The sequence below is a fragment of the Lygodium microphyllum genome, chromosome 13 (genome assembly GCF_053477565.2).
Source record: "Lygodium microphyllum isolate KBCC chromosome 13, Lygodium_microphyllum_v1.1.10, whole genome shotgun sequence".
NCBI classification, from domain to species: Eukaryota; Viridiplantae; Streptophyta; class Polypodiopsida; order Schizaeales; family Lygodiaceae; genus Lygodium; species Lygodium microphyllum.
The window spans coordinates 54,540,722-54,562,040 of record NC_141147.1 but is presented as its reverse complement, the minus strand read 5'-3'; the positions used below and the strand labels follow the sequence as shown (position 1 = coordinate 54,562,040).

General features: G+C 38.4%; 1 protein-coding gene across 1 annotated transcript in view; it reads left to right on the top strand.

Annotated features, from left to right (window-relative positions):
• Positions 1-11,001, top strand: part of LOC148026632 (Leucine-rich repeat (LRR) family protein) — a 139,114-nt gene extending 128,113 nt beyond the window's left edge. The window contains exon 9 of the mRNA XM_087691092.1: positions 10,978-11,001. Coding sequence (XP_087547218.1) covers positions 10,978-10,986 — 9 coding nt within the window. The 3' untranslated portion in view covers positions 10,987-11,001. The remainder of the gene's footprint in view (positions 1-10,977) is intronic.
• The last annotated feature ends 10,318 nt before the right edge of the window (positions 11,002-21,319 follow it).

The window sequence follows — 21,319 nt, the reverse complement described above, 5'->3', positions numbered from 1 at the left end:
TTCAAGTTGATTCTTACATTGAGGGGTGTGGTGGACAAAAATGGGTGGTTGCACCTAGTAAACCTACTATCGCTCATATCTTCTAATAAGCTCATACAAAATGATAGTAAAAGAGTGGCTCTCATCATAAGGTGGATCATTGTGTAGATCTATCCTTGCATTAATGTCCAAAAAGAGGGGTGGTAACCACTCTTCCTTTGCAGTAGGATTTTTTAAAAAGTAAGATCCTTAAGAGGTGGAGATAATTACAAGTGGTAATGAAAGCATGATCTGGGTAAGAAGAGAAGTCCTTGAGGAAGCTTGCTATGGATGGGCGGAGGTTCCTCTATGTGAAGGTTAAGCATTCCTTCGAAGATGTGGCATTCACATTATAGATCTTAGAAAAATCATACCTACCATGCAGCTCTTGGTTGAAGTCAACTTCAATTCTCCACGAGTAGGGAATGTAGGTAGGATTATCCCTCTCGTATGGTAGTGTGTTAAAGAATGCCATCCAAGCGTCTAAGTTAGAGTCTTAGATGTTTCTTCACCACTTTGGTTGTGCTTCATACCCCTCCACTTTCTTGGGTATCTCCATCACCTTATTCTCCCAATACTTTGTAGGCTCCCATCGCCACCTTGTGGGGCATTGAATTCTCTTCTTTGACCATCGCTTCCCCAGCCTTACTAAGAGCTTTATTACTTCCTCCACTACCCTTGGAGATAATGCTCTATCTAGTGTTTGAGAGAAGGTGAAGGTGAATTCAAAGGGTTGGTTGTGATTTTCCTATTGCTCCCATACTACAAGTTCTTGCTAACTCTAGGTCTTAGAATCACACTCCTCTCCTTGAGGAATGGACACATTAAGGACTTATTATGGCTTGTTGGCTTGGAGTTATCTTCATGCTAGCTCTGCCTGTTCTCTCTGCTTGTGCCACATTTCCATCATTCTCTCCGAGGGTATGGCTTTCTCACCTTGCTCTTATATTTGTGCTTGTGTTTGCAATGAGGGGACTTGGTTCATACAGCTACTCTTTCTCAACATGGTCATGCTCAAAGTTTGGCCCCTCTTCATGTATTGGATCTCTCGACTCTTTAGGGGGAGGTTGTGCTTGTTGCTTTGGCTCCCAAAGCCCTAGCCATTCAAGTTTTTACATGGTTAATCCAGTTGCAATCAAATGAGCTCTTTATTCTTCCATACCTAAGTGCCTTGGCATGGAGTCCATGTTTAAGTGCTCTCCTTGATTTTCTTTTGAGTTCATCAATTGTCTCTTCATCCCTTGTTTGGGTGACATTTAGTACCATGTTTAAGAAGGATTTTTGTTGCTCAAGAATCCCTATCTCCAGAGCTTCAGCTTTGCACATGCCATAATGCGTTCACTCTCTGAATGTGCCAGGTGGTAAGCTTAGTCTTTAATCCTACCCTCATTTTTAGCTGCCCATTCTTCTACCTTTCCTTTCATTTGCTCCAATCCTTGGTTCTAGTATTGGGCTACAGTAGTGATTACTTGTTCTTGCTCTCGCCATAGTGTATTCATCTATTTCTTCTCGATCCCGGTGCTCTACCTATTCCCTTAGGATGGTCTGCTCGTGGAGTGTTGTGTGAAGTTGGTTATGCAGTTCCACTATCTTTCTCCTTTTTTCTAGCTCACCTTGTGCCTTTGCCTCTTATAGTCCTTTGGATAGCTGTTCTCTTTGTTGCTTCAAGCTACTCACTTCTTCCTCAAGGCATTTCTTGTTCCTGAGATGTGAGAGTGCATTATGCCTCTAGAGCAATGCAGCTCTCCCTGTCTTCATCATACATGTATTTTAGACTTTCTTTGCCTTTCCTTGCCTTTAAGGCATCTTTTAAGGCCATCATTTCCCTGGTTATTATGGTCATTTGCCTTTTTTTTTCTAGGCGGTAGGTGAAAGACGTTCCTTTCTTCATCTAGCCGGACAAGTGTGGCCTTTCTTTCTAGATTCATCTTGTCATGTTGGCTTTGAATTTCTTTCACCAGCTCATCGTACTCTTCTATGTTGTGCATGGCAAAGGGCACCAAAGTAGTAGACACTTCAAGACGCGGTATCTTTGGCCCCTAGTGTGATTCTGCATTAGCTAGCTGCTGCGCTAGCCTTTTGGTTCCTACGAGTGGAGCTCCTTCGCTTGGTGTAGGTGCAAGGTATTACACTTAGCTAATGAGATACTGCTTCTTAGCCATGACATTACTCTCATTTACTGCCCCTTTTATGGTTCCTTGCATTGAAGTAGTTGTGGGGACCATGATTGATGACGCTGGGTGTAGGGGAGCCTTTACTTTGCCTTCACCACTATGGTCTTTGTCTGGCCTCTTTTGTAGGTAGCACTTATGCTTAGCACATCCTCACGTATAGGGCTCATCATAGCTAGATCTTGAGATCAAGAGTTAGGGTTGCTCCACTAATCTTCTAATGGCAAGAGTCCTTTGCACATCCTCCTCTTGTCTTAATCTTTCTTCCTCTTCCTATTGTCTCTTTTTGTGCTCCTCTTCGAGTTTCCTGGATTCTTCTTCAACCCTTTGCAATTCTTGATTTTCTTCAGTGGTGGACCTAGTTTTCTTGATAGGAATTGTTAGCATGATTCTTCTTCTTTCTCCTTGGCTTGATGGTGCTGAGCCCCCCTATTCATTAACCAGCCTTTCACTTGAGGTTTCTTGCTGCTACTGAGTGGGGCAGTTGACTTCTCTCTTCTTAGCATATTGTTTTGACTCCTGGCTACAGATGCTGCTAAACTCTATTGAATTCTTTCTCTCCCGAATTCGTTGTTGAGAATGAACTAGGAGGGTTCATTGAAGTGGAAGAGTGATTTTGTTCTTGGGTCGATGATCGCTCAAGGGTCTCCTCAACTACTTCTTCACTTTCTATCTCCCCCAAGGCTTCTTGGATTATGGCTATCAGCACCCCTTCGAACCCTACGGTTGACGCCTTGGATAGTGGTGTTTTTCTCTCTGACTTTGCTGTTGTAGCTGGAGGCTTTCCTTTTGTTTCCCTTGAAGTTGTAATTAGTATCTTTGCCGATGCGTGGATTGTTTTTTGGACATGAGAATTCCAATTTACCTCATCCAATGGATTTGCTGCAAGGCTTTCAAGTAATGACACTCCTATTCTATTCATAAGGGCATTATATCTTTGACTCGAGAAAAGGATGTGGACCATCTTTGCTTGCAGTCTCATGGTAGGCTTAGGAACATCAACCAAGCCAATTCCATCATTTGTGTAAACTTTTTTCTTATCCATTCCTAACATCCTATAGGCATCTCTCTTCGGCCTCTTTTTCGGCTTGTTCACTAACTCGAAGGCCTTCTCCACGATCTTCAGGCTAAGTTCAACTTCCACCCTCCTTGTGGCATCTCCATGTTTGATTGTCATTGTGCCATTTTTTTCCTAGACATCAAAAGTTTTTAGAAACTCGATACATTTGGTATTATCTATGTCCTGGCCTACCTTTTCCAAGTACTTAGCAAGATTGCACTATTCTATTATCTGGTTGACTATCTCCTCCGATGGCACCAGCTCCTCCAGGTTATGGATGGTATAGTATTTCAGTTGGTTGAAGGTGCGTGTCTCCATGGCTAAGTCATATTTTCTATGTTTTTCCTCCAAGAATGGAAGCTTGTTGGTTCTATCCTACTACCCTGTCATTTGGGTTCTTGTCACTGCACAATAGCCCACAATGAATTCTCCTTGAAGGACATTTCTTGCATAAAAAGTAAAGTGATTAGAAAAGAAATGCTATCAAATGGTGAAATGTATAAACCGTGAAATGAGAATTTCCACATCAATCAATCCATACATTCCACGCAAGAACTTCATGGATAAATTTACCAAAAGAAGAAAAAAATTCACTTCATCCTTTTCTTTTGAAGTTCAACTCCTATTTTTATTTTTCATTCACCTTCCACATTACCACCTCCCCCTCGAGAATGATGAAAATTCTTCTAGAATTGTGGAAGTAAAGGTGTAAGGGCATTTAGTGAATCCTTGGTTTGCCTCACTATTTTAAGAGCTAGTCGTAAAAGGCTGGGTTATACTCTAATGTTGCATGATGACAATCCATATCTTGTGGACGAATACCCACATGTGTGATGTAAGTTAATACATCAATCAAGAGGTCACCTGAGTTGATTTGGCTTGCAATATGGAGTTCCTCCTTTGTTAGGATCCTACCTAAGTATAGATGTAGCATGATATTGTCTTCTAATGGTTGATTTATTGTCATTGCTAATACCTTAAATGAAGTTGGGGCCATATATGTTTGGCCATAATCAGAAGTCTTGATGGCATGTTGTTGCTCTGCATTGGTCATGATTTGATAACCCTCTTGTGCCCATTGGATGCATAGAGTATACCACTTGCACAAGAAATTAGACTCAGATTCAACTAATCATTGGAGGAGCTCAAGGAGTTCCTGTGGTAGCATGAAAATTCTGCTCTTCTTAAAAGATGTGATTAAGTGTTGGCTTAAGGCATGTTTTTGTGATATTTCATTGGCAATCAACTCTTCTACAATGGTGGAGGCCCTTTTGAAGATTAATTCATATTCTTTCCAAGAACACGACAAGGAACGTGCCTCATTTGCTATGTGCTCGTCAAGTAAGCCTAGGTCCAAGTGTTTGTAACTTCTAGCAAACAATGTGAAAGTTGAGTCCAATTGTCAAATGCACGTTCCTAAGTCATATCCTATGTCCATGGCCATGTTAGAAGCAAATTCAAGAATGGATCGTCATTGTTGCGACGACTTAAGGCCTATTGGTGGTTTTGATTTAATTGGATTGGATAGGTTGATACGTGGTGTTTCTACTTTGGGATTCTTATAGAGTTTGGTGAGCATGGTTTGAGACGTTGATTGGGTTTGAATTTTTGTTGATGATTTGTCATCGGATTGTATGGTGGTGATTACATCAGAGTTATTAGATGGGAGTTCCTTGATGATGGGTTGCTCATTGATGAGGTTGGTTAAGCTTTTGGTTGATAGACGATTGGAGCACTCATGCTTTGTCATCAGATTGTGTGGTGGTGATTACATCAGAGTTAATTGATGGGAGCTCCTTGATGATGGGTTTCTCATTGATGAGATTGGTTAAGCGTTTGGTTGATAGATGATTGGAGCACTCATGGATTGAGCACCCTTCCTCCTCACTATTCTCTTACCCTATTTTGATTTACATTTTTGGGCATTATTTTTTGGAGAGTGGGTTTGAGGGTCATACATACCACTTGTGAGTTTGGGTAGCCACACCAAGGTGTTACCTTCATAGTAACCTTGGGCATGCAACGAACTTTTGGGAACCAATGTGGCCTAGTCACTTGTGTACCATAGGAGCACTAACTCCTCTGTTTAGGTCTAAAATGTGAGGTGTGAAAACTATGAGTTCCTAATGATTGCCTTTTGTGAGGCTATGGTCTATGCTTGGGGATCCACTTGATTGTTTGATCCATAGCTTTGGGTGTGCTTTCTCGATACTGGTGGGACTTCACAATGGGTGTATGTTGTGATGCACTACCCCCTCCTTAGGGTTGACACTAGGGCTAACTATTGGTGGTACTACATCCTTTAGGTGACTGTAGAGCCCTTGCTAAAATTCATTACTATTCTAACATTGCCTATGGTAAGGTGGATGTGCTGCAAGTCATAGTCAACATTATAGTGAGCTTATTTTTTTGAACACACGATCCAATAGTGATTCCTTGTCAACACTTTGTTTGTTAGGTAGTACATAAAAGATGATGGGTAGGCTCTTAGTTTGATAGAAACCATTAGTTTGCATTTCCCTGAGAGTGGATAGGACTTCCCTCCAAATGGGTTGAGTTTTGCATTGATAGGTTGCAATTGGGGTTGACCAATAGCAATCCAGTGATCATATATTAAGATATTATAGTCAGCTCCCTCATCAATTAGCACATAAAAGGTGTATATCTTTTGAGCAGACACTCTAATTCTTAGAAAGGCTGTTGATATTGCTTCCTCATCCTCATCCTCTATTTCAACGATAGTTGCAACTCTCACATTCATTGGCGGTTCTATCATTGGAGATTCATAGAGAGGATGTGATGGTGGACAATACTTTTTGATGCAACTTCCATTGAAAAATCCTATGCCCTCTCCCTCCTCTAGGGTTTTGAGTTCTATAGTGCCCATTTTATTGATGTTGAGAACCTTGAAAGGTCCCAATCCCCTGAATTTCATCTTCTACTTGTGTCTTTTATAGAGTATAGCAAGACTAGGTCTCCTTGCTCAAATCTTGTTGTTTGACATGCTTATCAAACAAACTCATGCATTGTGCCTTCTCATAGATTAGGGCATGGGTTGTAATGAGATGAGTCTCGAATAAGTATTTTAGCTCTACCAAACAATTTGTCCGTGCTTCTTTGCCCTCTCATCTCTCCTGGACTACTATTCTCAAGCTTGGAGTAAAGAATTTCACTGGTAGAATCACTTCAGTTCCGTAGGTCAATTTGACATGGTAGCTTTATGGACATATAAGACAACCTACATAATGTGCCCGCATACAGTTCCAGGAACCCCGGACAAAGCTCTGGCTTTTTGACACCTTGGTCACACCAGCCCTCCTATACGGGGCTCCCATATGGGGGTCCAGTCTCTACCACATGCGGAGGGCCCCACAGGATCAGCCACTGCATAAGGAGGAGGCCATCTATGAGGGATGGGAGCAAATGGAGAGACCCTTAATACTTATGATCTCACGGACGATCCGAAGCAAGCCCTCTGTACCACACGAGATCATCCGCGCAGACTTGGGGGCAACGCCCCTCGTGGCTGAGGTCCTCTTCCAGACCGTGACCTTCTTGCGCCGAATATGGGACTTGCCCCGGCACCGGTACCCCAGACTCGCCTTGAAGTCATCCAAATAGCTAGCAACACAAGGGGACACCGAGTGTTGGTATGCCCGAACAAAGACCTAGCTACGGCTCCATGGCCTGCACATGGACCACCTCCCCCCACTACAATACAACCTAGACTGCCCACACATGGAGCTCAGCCGAGAGGAGGTGAATCGCATCATTAGAATGGATATCATCTAGACAAATACAGCCATGACATGGGTGACCCCCACATCGGAACTAGGAACCAAGAAGGCTTTCTACCGAGAGCACTTCCTGCACACCTCCCCGAATGGCTTCATCACCCGCCCAAGCTACATGGACACACACATGTCTCACAAGGTCAGAAGTGCCATCGGACAGATCCGCACGTCCTCACACCAACTACGGGTCGAAACGGGCAGATACGGGGCCAACCCCCTCCCCCCAGAAAACCGAATCTGTCAGCTTTGCCATCTCGAGCCAGAGACAGAGGAACACTATATCTGTAGATGCCCAGGGTACTACGAAATCCGGGGACGCTTCCACCACCTATTCAGCGAAGGATTCGGACCACTCTCCAAGGTGATGGAATTCAAAGACCAGACATGCCTGGGGCTCTTTCTATTGGAAATACGACGCCAAAGAGACCACCTCCTACGAACCACGGAGCAAAGACAAGGAGCCACCAACCAACGCACACTCAACGAATTCTACCAAATACGAGCTACCCTCCCCACCACCGAGCCCCCACTAGCCCAACCAGCCTCTCGACCCCGGGGGACCACCTTAGAAATAGCCACAGCGAGAGGCAAAGCCCGGCGCCCACGCTTCGCCGGCCCCCATCCCCGCAGAAGACACATGTTGAAGATACAAGGGATACTACACCACCATTGGAGGGCCCTACCCCTCCGCTTTAGTCTCTCCATGCTAGACCGACCAAAGTGGGACATCCTAGGATGAACACCCTAGGAGCAGTTCCACACCGCACTGGGAGTACCTCTAGATTGTATCTAGTCTAGATATCATTTTGTACCTACTCAATTTAGTTCAACATAGCATAAATGTTAGCTTCACTGGGACTTTTGAAACGTCCCAGACATTTTGTATGCAACATTTTGGTCTCATAGGCCAACTTGGCATGTTGTAGACGTTAAGATAACTTTATTTATTTATTTCTTTCTCTTCCTCTCCCTTCCTTCACATCTTGTTTCTCTTTTCCTCTCTCTCTCTCTCTCTCTCTTTGTCACCTTTCCTCTTTTTCTCTCTCTCATTCTCTCTTCCTCTTCCTTCATTCTTCTCCCTCCCTCCTTTCCTCTCTTCCTCTCTCTCTTTCAATGCATCTCACTCTCCTTGGCCTTTGGTAGTAACCCAACCTTGATGCTTTCTTGCATGGCGGCCTGGTTGGCTCCTATGGCTTTTCTAATGCCCATGGTTTGAAATACCCTTTTTTCTTAGGTGGTGTGTACCAAAAATATGCTTCACCAACTCCCTTTTAATAAGAATAATCTTGTGTACATTTAGGGTACTGGTGGATATACACAACACTTTTGATAAGGCCTTCAAGATAGAGAGTTAAACCCACTCATCTAGGGTGAATGTGGCATACACAATCCTTCAAGATAGAGAGTTAAATGCACTCATCTAGGAAGAATGTGGCATGCACAATGGCTATGTTGCCAGTGGGGATTGGGCCAATGTGCTTCTCTATTGAGGCATCCTTCCCAAACACTCCTTGGCCCTTCTAGCAACTTCAAAGCCATCAATGTCAAGCATGGCCTACATTGACACGAAGTTGGCTCTAAATAGTATGCATAGTAAAGCAAAGTGTCTAGATGGACTATTGATATATTTACTTCCTACTTGACATCAATGGCCATAGCATCTCGAAGAGCTACGAGTATACCCTCTACGTCTTCTAGCATTGGGTTATTGTACTCTATAGGTAGATCATTAGACATGAGGAGAAGTCATTGGTGATTGCCAACATTGACAACACCTCATCCTCCCTCATTCAAAAAAAAATCTCTATATCATGGAGAAACACGAAGGAGAGGGGGTGTAAGAGGCAAGCATAGGTGTGGTTAGGAGAGGAGAAGTGGTTGGAGAGTTGGAAAATGAAAATGAGGCCAACTAAATGGTTTTTATAGGCTATGGACTTAAAGTTTAGTTTAAAAAACTCAATTAAATTTTTTGAAATAGAGTTTTAAAAAGTAAAAAAGTCACAAAATAATAAAAAATATAAAATGTTAGAGAGTCTAAAATACATATAAAGAATAAAAAAAAACTCCCAATCTATTGATCATAAATTTTTGATACATGATTTTCTACACAAATTCTAACTTGTTGTAAAGTACTTGATAACATATAATTCTTCTCCATTCTTTTTCCCATGAAGGGAAGAAAAATCAAATCAAATTCAAAATATTGTGTCCCAACCAAAACAAACCAATTGTAATATTAAACAAGCTCACCTTTCTCCCATCAATACAGAAGTAAAAGCTCTCCGTACAAATGCTTTCCATCAACACAATATGCTCCTGTAGATTTATGAGACTTCACATTCACTGTGATTGACTTGATCATTCCACTTGTTATATTAATTTGAATGTCAAATGCTTGTCCCATGTCTTTAATGGACTCTAATGAAATCCATTGGCTTTCTTTCTTCATTCAACCATTGACAATAGAAGTGCATGTACAATTATACATGTGCAATCAAGTAACAAAAGACATCATTAGTAGAGACTACCACTCTACATAAAAAGATGTCACCTTTGTGTACCCCACCCACCTCATTCCATCCTTATTCAAAATTGGAATAAAGAAAGTCCTAAGTTATGTTCCTACAAATGAACATGGAGGGATATTGATGTGCATTAGTGGTTTTGAAGATATAAGCAAAAACATGAATTGGTACAAATAGTGAAAGACCCATTGATCTTGAAGCTCTCTTGAATCTCAGTGAGCTATGAATGCCAATATGATCTTCAATTTTAATGTCTAAAGCATCCACTCATCTAAAATGGGCCATTCCAAAGAATTGAGAGGTGGACAAGAAGTAATTCAAGAAAATCGTTTGAATCCTTCATGACCAATGATCCCTTTTATTTTCCATGCTCATCCTTTGTATTCTTTACATAAACAATAAATGTGGAATCACACGGTCACCTTTCTTGATATGTAGATGCCATTTGAATGGATTTGAGAAGAATAGTACTTAGAAGGAGAGGAATGGAAGTAAGGAGGGTTGTGTGGATATGACTGTGTGAGCACAAAAAAGATAAGAAGATTTATGGAATGGAAGAAAGAGAATGACCATGGAAGAAAGAGAGAAGTTGAGTGCTAGGTGGCTTTAGATGTTGGGAGAAGATGGGGACTATGTGACTATGTTTATGCTTAGAAGAAAGAGAGAAGTTGGATGATGTGTGGCTATGGCTGGGAGAAGTTGAGACTATATGGAAAAATCTAGGTGATATATGAGTATGGTTGAGAGAAGCTGGGGGTTGTTTGGCTTTGGCTAAGAGAAGTTGGGGGTTATGTGGCTATGGCTGAGAGAAGATAGAAGCATAGAAAGTTGAGAAGATTTTTCGAATGGAGATAAGAGAGATTGACAAAATTGGAAGCATGTGTTATAGAAAGACACCAAAAAATGTTTTTTTTGACTATACATGTGATATGAAGAGGTTTGGGGAAGGGAGGAAGCCATTTTTGAAGGGGAAGTAAGGGGGAAGGTAAAAGGGGACATAGAGGGACAAGCCTACAAGTGGTAGGGACAATGAAAAAAAGAGAGTAGATAAAATGTGCACATCACCCTACTGCCCATTGGTCCATTTCGAATCTCTTATCAACTCTTAAGCTAAAGGACCCTTTTTGAGTCATATTCCCCCTAATGGTTTTACATTTGCTCTTCATTTGATGATAAAGAAAAATTTAAATGGTTTGTTATTTGATGATTGGTTTTTGTTTTGCTATAACTAGAATAATCTAGGCAAAATATGTCCATTATATGTTTGTTGCAAATCAAGCTTTTGTAGCTAGTCAGAAAGGTAAAGGTAAAGCTTCCTCTTTTGCTAGTAAGAAAAAATATACAAACACTATTGAGACAAAGCAAGTTGATAAGGATGATAATAAACAAGAGAGTATGATTTTTTGTAGGCATTTTAAGGCAAAATATCATGTCATTAAGGGGACCATTTGAAGTTGGCTATGAAAGAGGCTAGTATAATTGTTCAGTTGCTACTCCTTCTTCTTAGTCACAACTTGCAAATGTTTCGTAGGATACAAAATAGCATTTAGTGTGCGATACAAGTATGACCCTTTTTTACATGGTTCTTGTATGTGTATTATGGATTCCGATATTTAGTACTTTGATAGTAGTGCCATGAAGCATGCTACTTCTCTATACAATTTGTTCACTTCTCTTGAGCTTGCCTCCAAGGGAAGTACTGTGATTTGCCAATAACTCCTCTTATCATATCATACAGGAGTTAGAAAACTATAATGGCAATACTTTCATACTTATGGATGCTTTGCATATACTAGAGAGAAAAAAGAATTTGCTATTAGTATTTGCACTTGTTAAGATTGGCTTGATTGTGAAGTTTGTTAATGATAGATACACAATTCAAGATATCTCTTGTGGCGGTGATACAACCATTGTATCTAGTTCACTATGTTGTGGGGTATATAAGCTTAATAAATATGAAAAATGTGAAAGATATGACATGTGCCATTGTAGATGCACAATTAGTTTTAGATATTAAACTTTGGCATGCACATTTTGGTCACAAATTTTGCTACTTTGTTGCATCTGCATAACTATGATATGGTGTCTTCATTATCTACTCTTGAGGCATTTGTAATATACATTTGTGAAGGGTGTATATTTGGTAAAATGTATCATGCTTCATTTCTAAAAGATGGTTAAGTGAGAGTTATTCACAAATTATACCCCCGTGTACATAGTGATGTTTGTGGTCCCATATAAATACCCTCTTTTGGGAACTGCTTGCACTTTGTGACTTTCATTGATGATGACTACTCTATCCATGCATGGATATATGGTTTGAAAGAAAGTTTCAAATTATTTTCATGCTTCAAGTGGTTTGTTAGTATGGTTGAATTTTTGTCAAGATGTAAAGTGGGCTCCCTTCGTTTTGATTGAAGGAGCGAAGTATATGTTTAAGGAATTCATTGCATATCTAGTTGGACTAAGCACCAATGTATAGTTCTATATATACTAGAATAGAATGGTGCAACTAAGATAAAAAATAGATCACTTATGGAGATGGCATGATCCATGATTAAGAGTCAAGCTTTACCATAGTTTCTCACTTGAAGCTATTTAATGCAAACTATATACTTAAGAAGTATCCCACAATAGAGGGGTTGAGATTATTGCTAAACAAGTTGCAACTGCCTAATCGCCTAGCAAAGTGGTTAATCACTTGTGCAAGAATTCAATTATGAGATAAAGAGTAAGCCACTGAGATTGCAAGGAATCATGGAGTGTCTTGTAGACTTTAGAGAGCCGAAGTAAGTATTGGTTGAAGTTAGTGCCCTTGAGGGTCTATTGAAAATAGACATGACCTCCATTCCTAGTATGCTGCAATAATGCACTATCTATCTACATGAGAGACTGGATCTACTTTCTAAGTTTGAGAAAAGGAAGATTAAACAAAAAACCTTAAAGTTTGCTTTAATTGCAAAAACTCTATATTACCAAGGGGTAGATGATGTTTATTGTCATTGTGTTATGCTTGATGAGGTTCCATTTACCTTAGAAGAGTGTCATGACTCCACTTGTGGAGGACACTTTACTAGGTGGTTGACTACATGAAAATACTTAGGAGCCATCCATCTTTCAAGATGCATTTGCATATGTAAAGAGGTGTGATATATACAAAAGACATGTTAGTCGAGAGAATCGAAAGCACTCACTTACTCCTATAATGGCTTTATTACCATTTCAGAAAAGTGGGGCATTGTCTTTGAAGGTCCAATTACCTTGTCCTCTACACAAAAGAGGTTGCAACAATTGACTATTTTACGAAATGGTCAAAATCACGAGTGACAAAGAAGGATGATGTAAAGGAGATTGCTTCCTTCTTGAACAAATAATCTATTGGTTTGGGCTGCCAAAAGAGCTGGTGTTGGGAACCGTAGAACTCATTTCTTGAATAAGGTGATCAAAGGCTCTAGTAGATAAAGCATAACCAAACAACACCTTATAATCCACAAGTGAATGTGTAAGTTGAGAGTACCAACAAGCAGCTTGTGGGAATTTTGTCAAATATTGTTTTAGAGAAGAAACAACATTGGGACATGAAACTATATGTGGTAGTATGGGTGTATTTCACGACCTTTAAATGAGCTACAAGCCACACCTTGTTTAAGGTTTATGGAGAGAAGTGCATTTTACCCCTTGAGATTGAGTTGCCCACAATACAATTCACAATTAAGCATTCTCTAGGGGATGAAGATGCACTTCTCAAATGCTTTACAAACTTAACACCTTGTTTAAGGTTTATGGAGAGAAGTGCATTTTACCCCTTGAGATTGAGTTGCCCACAATACAATTCACAATTAAGCATTCTCTAGGGGATGAAGATGCACTTCTCAAATGCTTTACAAACTTAACACACTATTAGTAAAATTGGAAAATTTTCACAAGTTTAGGATTGATAGTCAAAACTTTCTCTTTGATATAACTCCCACATTGTTGCTCCAAATTTATTGTTTAATAGCTTAATAGATTCCATTTTTCATAAGGTTTCAATTGATGTGTCACATGATAGCTTTGGGAAACTTAAATATGTCTTTTTGAAGTTTCGAATGATGCAAAGTGGAACACACGGCAAATCTAGCAAATCAAATCTCAATCATAAACAACTTTATGATACACATAATAGAACTTAGTGGAAAAATCTAACAAATCAAGTATATCAACTATTAAATACAAACAACGTTATAATACATAAGAGGATTTAAATAACTCAATAGATTAAGAAAGACAATAGAAAAACACACGATTGGGCCCAGCCTCCCCCATGGCAAAAGCCATGGTTTGCCAATCTTAATTATAGATTATAGTTTTACATTGATATTTACATTCATATCTTACAAAGAAAGTATAAATATCAATTGAAATACAGAGTTTTAAGAGTTAAGAGGTATCATGTAACATGTTGCAGTTGCTGCAGAAAATTATGTACTTTGAATCTTGATATTTTGACATCACCATCGCATTCGAAGCATGCCAAAATCCCCAAAACGACTCTTGAAGCTCTAAATTTTGATTTCGAATGAGGGAGAAATGAAAAAAAAAATCACCATTTTTTCCTATTTTGTACACGATCGTGTTGCTTTTATAAAGAAAGCTAGAAAAGCCTTCTAAACTTAAAAACATTAAGAAAATAGCAAGATATTCCATAAAGAAAGCTTATTTCAATAAAAGCATATATTAAATCTCATATTTTAAAATAATTTATATAAAAAATAAATAAATTAATAGTACTAAGAACAATGATCTAATTATTACTAAAGAAGTTTAAACTTATAACTTACAAATAAAGTAATAATTTTAATAATACAATATCATATAAATACATAATATTATATATTATACTCAAGATAACTAATCATAATTATGAAATTTATGCTTGGACTTACGCTAATACCTAGTGCTATCCAAAGCTACCGTTGCCTGCTCTATACATCAACTGAAGCATTCACAATTGTTTTTAAATGAAATAAACAAACAATAGTGAATACCTAGTAGTCTTCAGCTACAAATCAACTTTTCACACAAGGAATCCACCTTGTGTACGAGCCCGGCAAATACATATAGTTTTATGGAATCCACCGAAAAACCTCACAGAATCCACCATGGAATATGCCCCTAGTTTTACGGAATCCACCGAAAAACCTCATGAAATCCAACGTGGAATATGCCTCTTGGTATCATACCCCCGAGGTGGGATAGTAATTGTCCACAATTGCTATTACATGCTCAATGTGGAGCTAGCAGTGTAGGGTAAGCACTAAGGGCGTGGGCGGTTATCAATTGCACGTCTTCAACTGAATGAGGTTTTTTTGTTTTTTGAATTTTACCAAGTATGTAGTATAAGATAATGAATCAATCAGAGTCTAATTATTAGCAAAAAAATGATTCTAATAAGATTAAAATTTAGTGTTAGTGCTATAGATGTCTTTCATGGGAGTAAGAGAGTCGAAAGATAATACATAAATATTATAAATGCTAGATCTCCTACTCAAAGCATCGACAATAACAAATAAAATTGTTATTCTAGTTTATTAGTAAGTAAAAATTTAACTAAGAATTCTAGAAAAAAAAAAGTAAAAGACTTACATATCTTACCTTGATTGGAGATCTATATCTTTACTAGAGAGCATGAATTCACAATAGAATTAGAAAGTTCAAGAATTTTTCAAAGTACTTTTAAGAAAAAATTATTAGTCTCAATGTTTATTAAATCAAAAGACAACAACATTAAAAGCATACTATAATCGTAAAAAATTAGAGTGAGAATCATATTGAAGGCCTACTTTGAATAAAAACATATTATATCTTACTGTGAATCAAGTTAGTCTATAACTAGAGAGTTGGAACTTATAAGAAATTTTACAAAATATTTACTTATGAATAAGACTAAAATTTAAAAAGAAACATATTAAAGATAAGGCTAAAGTTGGATAAAATACTAGTCTCTTGGTAAAAGATAGTAATATTCAAGTTATATGGCATATTTGAATATGATTAACTTTTAATATATTCATATTTAGACAAAACCATATCTAATATAAGTTTTAGATATTTTTTCAAACTAAAAAAATTTCTTTTGAAAGTATACTCAAATTCCAAATGGATTAAGAGCTATCCTACTAGGAAATTAGATGTCTGTATAGGTTGAAATTTACAAATTTCACGAAGTCTGGGTTAATAGTGAGACTTACTTTTAAGATAAATAACTTTCTTTGTAGATAGAATCAGGTCATGATGATAATTAGAGAGTTGTAAACAACAAAAAGGTCTACAATTCATGTCCTTATGATGGATTACGAAATTTGAAGGTAAGGTCATAAAAAATAGGGCTCAAAGTTGGCTACTACATAGTTTTCTGCATACTGCTGTGAAATTTGCATTCAAGGTCACTTTAGGACTATATAACTTGTTAAATAGTTAGAATTTGTAAAATATGCGTGTAATAAAAATTGTACATCTTTCTAAGGGCTAAAACTTTTATTTTTATACCATCCTCAAAATATAAACCACTAAAAAGTTACATTACCTGAAAAATAGTTGTTTGAGGATGTTTATGGTGAAGCACATGCAATAGCTAGACTATTTCCAAGTGTCTCTTCTATATAGCCTGTCACATAAACAAAGAATTAATATGCTTAAACTTGAAACTTTTATAAAATAAAACAAAGCTATGATTTACTATGAAATAAACTTCAAAAGCTTTTTGACTATAACATCCTGTTTGCATAGCCAAGTCCATGCTATAATCCAAATTTAGAGAAGAACAAATTGGATCAATTCGAGTTAATCAACTGTGGATATAAGGTTGTCCAAAACACAAAAAATGAAGGTGAAATATTCATCTGTAATGATTTGTCTTGTAGATTGCGATTGTTCCACGGTGTTCGCCTTTATATGCTAATATCATACAATTGAAAACTCGGAGCGTAGCCAAGCTCTGATACCAATGGTGCGAAACAGAACACGTAGCAAATCTAGCAAATCAAATCTCAATCATAAACAACTTTATGATATACATAATAGAACTTAGTGGAAAAATCTAACAAATCAAGCATCTCAAGTATTAAATACAAACAATGTTATAATACACAAGAGGATTTGAATAACTCAATAGATTGAGAAAGACAATAGAAAAACACATGATTGGGCCCAACATTTCCCATGGCAAAATCCATGGTTTGCCATCCTTAATTATGTATTATAGTTTTGCATGGATATTTACATTCATATCTTACAAAGAAAGCATAAATATTAATTGAAATACAGAGTTTTAAGAGTCAAGAGGTATCTTGTAACATGCTGCAGTTGTTGTAAAAAATTTTATACTCTGAATCTTAATATTTTGACATCACCATTGCATCCGGAGTGTGCCAAAACTCCCAAAACGACTCTTGAAGCTCTGAATTTTGATTTCGAATGAGGGAGAAATGAAAAAACTTAGCTTTCACCCTCTTTTCCTATTTTGCACGCAAGCGTGTTGCTTTTATAAAGAAAGCTAGAAAAGCCTTCTAAACTTAACCACATTAAGAAAATAGCAAGGTATTCCATAAAGAAAGCTTATTTCAATAAAAGCATATCTTAAATCTCATATTTTAAAATAATCTATATGAAAAATAAATAAATTAATAGTACTAAGGACAATGATCTAATTATTACTAAAGAAGTTTAACCTTATAGCTTACAAATAGAGTAATAATTTTAATAATACAATATCATATAAATACATAATATTATATATTATACTTAAGATAACTAATCATAATTATGAAATTTACTCTTGGACTTATGCTAACACCTAGTGCTACCCAAAGCTACTGCTACATGCTCTACAGATCAACTGAAGCATTCACAATTGTTTATAAATAAAATAAACAAATAATAGTGAATACTTAGTAGTCTTTAACTATAAATCAACTTCTCGCATAAGGAATCCACCTTGTGTATGAGCCCCGGAAAATACATATAGTTTTATGGAATCCACCGAAAAACCTCACAGAATCCACCATGGAATATGCATCTAGTTTTACGGAATCCATAAAAAAATCTCATAGAATCCACCATGGAATATGCCTCCTGGCATCATCGATATTCTAAATAACGAAGAATGGGACTTGAAAGATTCTCGATTCACTAAAATTTTATTCTTAGCACATCTCGGAGATGAGGTGAAACTTTAGAGTTTATTACATCAGGAGATGGCTAAGCTTTGCACGAAATAACTTCATGACATAAAAGCGAAGTACACTTTTAAAACATGGCAACTGGTCTTGTAGTATGATATGCATAGAGAGTTCTTGGGAAATGAGAGTCAAAGTGGAATGCTCCCTACACAAGATTAAAACCTTATTATCTATAATTATACTAATGGGACAAATACTTTGTAGGTCTATGCCATGTTGATCTGAAACTTGCAAGAGAAGTTACAATTGGTTGATGGGGTAGCTAATTCCCTATTTGGAGCACCCATACCTAGAACAAAGATACTATTAGGGAAGGATGGTTTGGTGGAGCAAAGGATATAATGTGATTGAGTAAGAAGACATGACATTTGTTTAGGAGATTAAGGTCTTTTGCTATCACCGTATAAGTTTCCTAACAAGTATTCCTATAGGTTTCAATGAACAAGGTGGGATGGAGCCTTTTGTTTACACTCTACATGGCTCTTTTAGCTCCTTCATTTTTTGAATGTGAGGATAACAAAGTGCTAAGTGTTGCTAAACCAGTAAAGATGACAAAGACACCATCAAAGAGTCCCAAAAACTAGAAGCTGATATGTAGAAATGCAATTACATACAACTATTAATGTGAAGATGACATGTTTAACGTCAATATGATAATTTTGAGCTGAAAAAAGAGGCCATAACTCTAGGGCACTTTGTATAAAATCAGTTGCTACTAGTGGACTTGCAACTCTTCATGCTTTCATTGTTGGTGGCCACTCTTGCTTATGGCCATTGTACTCCAAAAGAAGACTCTGCCTCTCAGTGGTGGCTACTACCTACCAAAGTTCATAGGTGGATATTAAGCATAGGCCTCCTTGAATTTTGGACTTCTAAAGTTGATCATGGGTGAGGATAAATATCCACTTTGGAGGGGAGACTTATCATGATCCCATACATAATGAGGCTTATGCAACCATTGTTTTGTAGCCATAGCAGCCAACTATGAGGGAAAAGGCCTTGTCAATAAGGTGCAACAACTAAGGGGCTTGAGCAACTACCAAGACTAATCATTTGGTATTAGGGGACTTGAAATAACTATTTCTATCATCTTTAGAAGTGTGGTTCAATGGGAGAGAGGAGAGAAGGCAGGGTGCCTTTCACCTACCAAGAGCACAACGACATCATTCCTTTTATAGCTAGTTTGCCATTTTATTTGAAGAGCAAGGTTGAAGAGCAAGCTGATGACGAAATTGTTTCCTCAATGTGCAAGTTGTGAGATCTTCATTGGTTTTCAATGCCTCCACATAGAAGGTGCTGTCTACCAGCTCTTATCATCTAGTTTTGAATATGATCACTAAGATTAGTTGACAAAGTTAACTTTGTGTGATTGTGTAGTAGTTTTTAGAGTTCCAATGTGTCTTTGTGGAGGGGAGGGTGTATAATGAGGAGAAGGGGTGGGAAGAGCACTCTTGATATAATAATGGAGGATGGCGATGAGATAAACATGATGGGTAGCTAAGTGGAGCATGAGGAAGAGCATGTTGGCCTAGACCTTGTTGTTGATGACCTAGAATCCCAATTGCAGATTGTGCCTTATGTTGTGTGCCCTAAGATGGTGAATGAGGACAACACAAAAATGATGAGGGAATGAGTATGTTTGAGGGTGAGGACATCTCAAAGAAGATAAGAATTGTTAGTTGTTATGAGTGCTCCCCCATACCTTGTGTTAGATTCTACCCTATGCCAAGGTCCGCAATTTAAGAGATGATTTTCCAAGCTTCAAGATAGCCTTTGGGAAGGAGGGTTATGTCCACGAGAAGGAGGTTTTCATCGTCACCATTTTCACCCATGCTAATGGGGAGACATTGGTTTGATTAATGAGATTGTGGAGGGGTGGAATTTGATTTGGAGTGAAGTGAATGGGAAATTTGAGCAAGAGCTTTTGAGTCCCCCACATTTGAAATGGATGTCTCGTCACATGTTCTATGTGTGGGAAGGAAATCATCACATAGTTGCTTGGAGACAAGAAACCTTTGAGTGATTTATTCTACAAAGAGAGAAACATGTGTGTACGTGTTGTCCACAGTGATAGATCCATAGAATGTTAGCAAGATCACCCTTCTTTCATGCTTCCGAAGGATGAATCTGTAAATGTTTTGTAAAAGTTATTTGCCTAAGTATTTGAAACTTTCTCTTTCTAACAAAATATTGTCTTATGCAGCCAAGGATAGGGATGGCTTACCCTAATGGGAGAGGGAACGTGGTGCCAAATGTGCCTTTATTGCCAGCTTTGCCTAGTTTGACTATGCCTATGGCTAGTCAAATGCCTCAAATGTGGGAGGCCAAGCAGCGAACCCTAATGTCGTTCTTGTGGGTCAGCAACCAATGCAACCAATGCCTAATCAAATTGTGCAGCCAAGGGACCCCGACGAGTAGATGATTAGGGCTATGAGTTGAGTTTGTCAAATGTCCTTAGCGAAGTCAAGGACATGATGAAGCACTACATGGATATGATCTCTGAACAATATCGGAAAATAGCCATTGATGTTAATTTCTTAAAGAAACAACAGAATTTGATAGGGAGTCGATGCCCCGAAGAGGGTGCACCCTCTAGATTCAGCTACAAATGGTGTGGTGGGCAATATTATCCACGTAATTGCCCAAATGTCAAGTGCGACATTTGCGGGAAGTTCGGCCATTTAGCAACCACTTGTTGGAGCAAGATCGGGGTTCCCTCCAGCAAGGTAGTTGGCAACCAAGGCATGTTAATCATCGTGCGCAAGGAAACAATTTTTAGCAGGACGATGGGCTGGAAAAAATACTCCAAAGGGGTAAGGCTACTATTGAGGAACTGCCAGGCGGCAGTGGGGTGAGCCTCATCGAGGCTGTGTAGGTTAATGGCACCAAAGCTTCTAGCCTACATGCCATAATAAGAGGCCAAAAACATAGATAAGGTGACAAAGATAATGTAAAACTTGTCGATGGAAACCCTAGATAGGGTGATAAAGGAATGCAAGTTCTAAATCTTGACAAGGAAGGGGGACCTTTGAAGCCCGTAGAGAGTAAGGCTGATACCAAGAGAGATAAAGAGGTATCGAGAAAGAAGGTGAGAGTTAAAAAAGAGGCAATAAAGCTAGTGCAGCATTCTAAAGAGCAGATGGTTTGGCACGAGAAGCGAGCTTTAGCGAATTATCACAAATTTTATTTAGCTAGCTCCCTTTGTGATGTTAAACCAAACGTGAATCTCTTGTAGCTAATCAAGCTATTGCTAGAAGTATGCAAAGAATTTAAAAAGATATTGCATACGTGTTATATCGTAGAACCCTTGGGAATAGCGTGGGTAGGGGATGATTGGTTTGAACATGCCAAAAAGCACTGCCCAAGGGTTGCAGCCTATGCTGATGGTTTCTACTGGATAATGCTATTGTCAACATAGGATCCTCGATTAATATTATGAGTTCTGAATTGATGGAGAGGTTGGGTCTTGTGATTCAGAAAGATGCCTCCACAATCCTTTGAATGGTTGAGGATAGTCTGAGACAACCGGAGG